This window comes from Cupressus sempervirens, chromosome 6, assembly GCF_028749045.1.
Source record: "Cupressus sempervirens isolate cs-2001-9-10 chromosome 6, ASM2874904v1, whole genome shotgun sequence".
In the NCBI taxonomy this organism is placed as follows: domain Eukaryota; kingdom Viridiplantae; phylum Streptophyta; class Pinopsida; order Cupressales; family Cupressaceae; genus Cupressus; species Cupressus sempervirens.
Window position 1 is genome coordinate 50,705,953 of NC_143123.1, and position 6,118 is coordinate 50,712,070.

The window sequence follows — 6,118 nt, forward strand, 5'->3', positions numbered from 1 at the left end:
GAAAATACAGTAGGCACTTGATAAGTTAGTCCTTGACAAGATAATTTGTTGTTCTATCAATACATGAAGTAAAGAAGACAACTAGATGAAGCTTAGAGTTGAAACAAGTCAAAAGGATAAGCTTGACCAAGTTTCAATGTTGGTCGATCAATGAAGGAGTTGAAGCAAAAGATTAAGGAACTTAAGTAGAAGCCGAACAAAATAGTTCAAACTAAGTGTTAGTTATTGTTGAGAAAATGTATGAAGAAGTGTTAGTAATGACAGAGCATAGTAATGGTTGAGCGAGCATGTTGATGCCAAGTGAGATAGTATAGTGTGCGTTGAGTTACACAGTGAGGATCGAGCAAAAGAACAAAATGATTGTTGAGTGACAACAAAAGTTATAGCTTGAGAAATAATTGAATTTGATGATAACATAGTTGGAATTTTGAATTAGTCAAAGTGCATGGAAGATAACAATTGATGAGTTGGAATATTTAATGCACAAGGAGATTTTTTCATGAGATCAAAGGCAAGGATTTGATCATAAGTTTCTAGAAGAAGAAGGAGAAAAAAATGATGGAAGGATTTGATGAATCTAACCCAACCTTTAGATCAACAGTGATATTTAAGTGACAAATACCTATTTAAGGAGGTATAAGAGATATTTTCTAAGGTTGGTTTGTTGTTGATTGGTGATCTCAAGGAGAAGAACAATATGAAATAACCCTGACAGGTTATTGCTTTCTCCAGCACCAAAAATCTTTATACTTCAGTTGTTTGACATTTCGTCAAACACTTTGCAAGCAAGCTTCTGATACCCCTGAAATGGCCCTTACTATAAACTGCTGAGATAACTAATACCGAACTATGACAGTTTGTCAGATATTTGGCATACACACGGTAAATGAATAAAATGTAATGCTTCAAGCAATTTACCCAATGAGTTAGCTGTAACAATGCAGTTGGACAATAATAATACCAATTGTATTCAGGAAGAAAATTTATTATTTTTTTAAGGACATATCTGTTACCATATAATGAGTTCTTCTCATAATAATCCCATTGAAAAAAAATAACAACCGAGCAATATTAAAAACCTGGGATTAATGCCTCCATCATCTGCTGTTTGAATGTGATAGCTAAATGGTGATTGGTTTAGACTCTTCCTTAACCCGCTCTCCACAACCTGAGACTATAGTTGCTGCCGCACTGCGGATTTTACCCGTCTGCCACAATACTGATGCGATTTATAATTTTATTCGCACCCCTGTCTAGTCTGAGTTTGCTTGCATGAAATATGGATCGGTCACTAGTTATTTCCCTATCTTCAATGGAGGTCACGAATTCTCTCGCCGTCTGCAACAATCAACTCGAAAATCTCTGTGGTGGGCAAACCCTAGACTGCTCCTGTTATACTTCGCAACCTTCAGTCCCGACTCCAATGGATGAGACGATTTAAGCCGTAGCTGCTTCCAGTCTTGACGCGAAAATTTGCAACTCACCCTGGCTCGCGACTTTAATTAAATAACCCTCACGACTCCTCACCCATGATGAAGATGGCTCACAATATGTTCGTTGATGCTGGTATTAGCTCCATAATTGTTGTCAATGATGAACACTGCTCCAGAAGAGGTTAACCTGCGAGAATTGGTCTGACTAGTAAGAATTTCGAAACCGCTGTAAACCTTATATTTGGAAATGCTCCTCTAGTTGTAACAATTCCCTCACTTTCCTTGCTAATTTCAAATCCTTCAAAAATCGATGTCTCAAATCCACATGAAATGGCTGAATACCATCTCCAATGAGCAACCCTTCAGAAGATATCTCACTTCCTCAGTTATGCAGATCCAAGGGAGTTTTCGTTCCCAAAGACCTAATGGAAATTTGCAGACCGAAGACCACAAATTGTTCCAATATGATAAATAGTAGAATCCACAAAATCGCTTTTCCCTCAAAAAGGAGCCTTATGTCCTCTATTTATCTCCTTGCCGAGAAGTTTCTGGAAATTATCCGGAATCATCTTGCACTACAAATATTAACTTTATAAAATTAAATAATTAACTTTATAAAGTTAGAATACAACCTTTATTAAATATGAGTAGGCCCCGCTTACTTAATTGGAAGACAAAATCGACCCTCTTCCCATAATTATTTGCCTACGAGGGTCAATGATAGGCAAATCCCCTGTTATAATTATGTTGCTAAAAGAGGGACATGACAGTCCGCCCTTCCAGATATTGCTTGCCCTCAAGCAATCTCAAAGCTGGATGCTGCAAAATGGTCTCATTCTCCCAAGTAGCATCTTCGACTGCAGTTATAAGCCTCTTTGCATATATGAATATTTTCTTATGGCCCTCCACAGTTATAATTTTTGTGTAGCAGTTTGGCTCACATGAATGATTTATAAATCTTGCTAACCCACCACGTTTAGTTGCATCAACCACATACTCATTATCTATTCGGAACAGGTAGCTACTGCCAATACCCATTTTCTCATAGTTTTTCTCTCGAATATCAGATACCTTAGGTCGAATCAGCTCCCCAACATATTCTATCACAAAGTCATCTGCCTCAATAGGCTCCAAAGCAACCAAGCCCCAGTCATGTATCTTGCTTTGCTGAAACTTCAGCCATTTTTTTCGAGCCTTCAATTGGGTGATTTTGAGTAGCTCAGCACCCTCTGCAGCAGCAGCTAGATTCCGAAGCTTTGCTCGATTTGTACGGGCTGACTGACTCTTATTTACCAATTTTGAAGGCTTGTCTCGTGAACCACCAGTCTGATCAATAGCAAGAGCTCGAAAACCTCTCACCAGCGCTCTCTCTGCAGGAGAAGCATTGTGTGACCATTTGTGCCATGCCCAGCCACTGATAGAAGAACGGGCACAACCATCTGACAAAGGATTATTATACTTCACAAAGGCCTTCAGAGATTCAGATTTCTCTTTCCTTTTTCTCAACTGCTTAGGCAAATCCTCACTTATACCAGCCAGGAAGGGTACATTCCAATTGTCATCGCAGTTAATAGATTTCTCTGCCAATTCTGCTACATATTTCTTTTTCAAACTTCTTCTTTTAAAGCTAGGCACTTGTAAAGATGAACTTCCAGTGGCTACATCCTGTGTCTTAGCCTTATTAGAATACGTTACACCAGGACTGCAACAGGAAATATTTCCACTACCATTTATACCATCACCTCCCAAATTTTCCAGAGAGCCATATTGTGCCTTGGATAATAAGAGATCCATAGAAACAGTGCGAGACTTGTGAGGATTCAAAACCTTTTTAAGTGGTTTCTCAAAAGAACATTTCACATTATCCCTACAATGCACAGATTTTTTGGCATCCTTTATCTGTTCCTCAATATTAACACTGTGCACTTTTTGTGTAAAACCATCTGAAGAGCTGCAGCCCACAGAGCTTCCAGTACAACTCAAATTTGTAGAGACACTGGCCTGCAAATGATGCATAGATGGTTTTAATTTGTCTTGCTTTTTCGGTTTCACTGGGCACTGATTTAATAGTGTACTTCTCTTTTTAACCAGAGAAGACTTCCTGTCGACTGATACACCCCATGATCGCTTTTGAGTTGTTTTATCACTTACTATAATTGATTTCGTACTAACTACTGCATGACATTTAGATGGAATTCTCGACTGCAGGCATTTCTCTGATTTTTCTTGATACAACATTGTATCCTTCTTCAAACAAGCATGTGCTTGTTCCATCTTGATAATAGAGCTTGAATCTTGACTGCTGGATTCCTGAGAAACCCTGCCAATCTCAATACCAGATGTGGCATTCAGCAGCTGAACAGAATTTTGTTTATTGGGTGCAAGCCACGCTCCTAAATATTCATGGATAGCATCATCAAGAATAGCTGCGCGGGATGCTTTGACCACAGCCTTATGCCACTCCTGTCGGAAAAGTGTCCGAGCAACATACTCGTCCATTTTCGACAAGTCTCTAGATGGCTTTACCTGGTGACATCCATCTCTATGACGATACTCAACTGGCTTCAGCACCTCTTCAAGTCCAGGTGGAGGTGGCTCCTCATAATTTTTGTTTTCCCATAAATGAGATCTTTCAGAAGTGTGCTTGCAAATATTTGTTCCCTTTGAATGTTTTGAACTTCTCTCCAGTCTACAGTGATAAGTGTTATCTATATCCTGCTTACAAGTACCACGTGTCTTTGAATTTCCTACTGCATCCGTGAGACTGCATATAGCAGGTTCAACTGTGCAAGTTCTGCCTGTTCCCAAATCAGCTGCTGTAACAGATGCGTTAGACTCTTTGGAAGACAATATGCAAACTTCAGAAGCTTTCAAGCCATTGTCAACCTTCTCTTCATGTTTCGAGCCATTGCCAACCTCTAATAATCCTGAAACATAGCCCATGCAGTGCCAATTCAAAAGTTCTGAAAAAGTAAATGGACCGTTCAATTTGCCATCCATGTCTTTAACTTCCCAACATCGCTCATCAAAAGAATGAACCTCAATAAAACTAGTTTTTTCTTCGTTCGTTACATCTTGCATATTCTGCTGCTTGTCTTGCATGAGGGTTGCCAATGAAAAGTTGTGAATAGATTCTACATCAGAACCTTGCTGTGGATTGGTATGATATTTGTGACTACCACAAGCAGTAGTATTTGCCTGTAATTTGATTTTCGAGGGAGGAGTTTGACAAAAATGATTACTCCGCATTTCATCACTGACCAACTTGGTAGACTTTACAGTTTCACTCCATGAAGCAGTTGACAATTCGTGGGAGGCAAAAGAAGTTGTATCTGTCTGTGACTTAATTTCTGATGGAACCATCTGAGAAAAATGACTACCATGCAATACATTCCCCGCCAACTTGGTGGACTTTATGGCTTCACTACATGAAGCAGTTGACATCATAGATGAATGGCTGCCCTGAACAGCATCTGTGCTCCATCCTATTGTTTTTCCAATTTCAAAATCTGTATTAGAATGAAATAGGGACTTCAATTGTACACTTTCACCAAGTACTCCATCCAAAACCACATAGACAGGAAGTTCTGCTGGAAGATAATTAGTTGAAAGGCCTTCATAAAGCTGCTCTTTCATATATGGTCCACACATCTGTCCTCGATCATTAACATACATCCAGCCCCTTGAAGTCACCAATTGTGTGTCTTTTCTATTACTACCTTCTTCATTAAAATAAGCTTCTCGTATGGCACATCCAGCATTTTGAAATGTATTTTTTGAATCCTGAAAGGAGTTCAAATCTGTTGTTCCAGATGTATCATGTTTGAATGGAACCCACTGTGCACCTCTGAGATATTGCTGAGATAACTTGCTTTCATGGTGACTATTTGCATATGTAATACCATCTCCCACACCTGCTGTGTGAATAAATGGTTGGGTAGAATACTGACCCTGACCATTTAACATTTTCTGTTCCTTTCTGGCCTCAAATGAATCTCCATAACATTCTATATCAGCTGGTCTTCTGTTAATATTAGCTTTCTGTTCCATAGAACCTTCTTTAGCTGCATATACCACTCTTGAGCCTCTGTTTGCAATCTGATAAGTGAACTGATTGTGCTGTAAAGTAACCATTCCATGTGACCACCAGTCATGAGCTGCGCCTTCCAAATGCAAGGTAGCATATCTGATGGCATCTATTTCAGACATAGGCCTTAATGCTAGAAAGGTGTCCAACTTATGAATCCAAACTTGTGCCGTCATCTGACCACTCCCATCGAAAAAAGGCAAAGTAAGTTTACTGACAGCTCGTTGTAACTCACTTTCATGACCTCCTCTAGGTCTCCTATTCTGGCGGCTATTCCTCATATGTTCTCTTCTTTGGTTTAGATATCGATCAAAGTTCAATAATTCACGCACATGCGGGGGTAATGCTTGCCATTCTGCCGTAGCAGCCCTAAGATCATCCTGGAAATCTTCTGGTGCATCGTCTTCTCCCATCTCCTGAGCCTCTTCCCTTAGGAAGGTGGGACGAGTAGGCCTATTTGCTGTCCATGATCTGCGCCTAGGAGCACCTTGTGGTCCGGCCACACTCCTATCATCGTGATCAGAGGTGCCTCTTCCTTGATCCTGAATCTTGGGCTGAATAACTTTTTCCATTATGGTAGTCAAAGCTTGTAGTGTCT

At 39.8% G+C, this 6,118-nt stretch overlaps 1 protein-coding gene across 1 annotated transcript; it reads right to left on the reverse strand.

Annotated features, from left to right (window-relative positions):
- Positions 1-1,319: 1,319 nt before the first annotated feature.
- LOC149551082 (uncharacterized) lies at positions 1,320-5,801 on the reverse strand. The gene is made up of 2 exons (XM_089790048.1): positions 2,228-5,801; positions 1,320-1,459 (listed from the first exon to the last, which is right to left on the reverse strand). Exons 1-2 carry the CDS (start codon positions 5,799-5,801, stop codon positions 1,320-1,322), a joined length of 3,714 nt encoding a protein of 1,237 aa, XP_089646174.1.
- Positions 5,802-6,118: the final 317 nt, after the last annotated feature.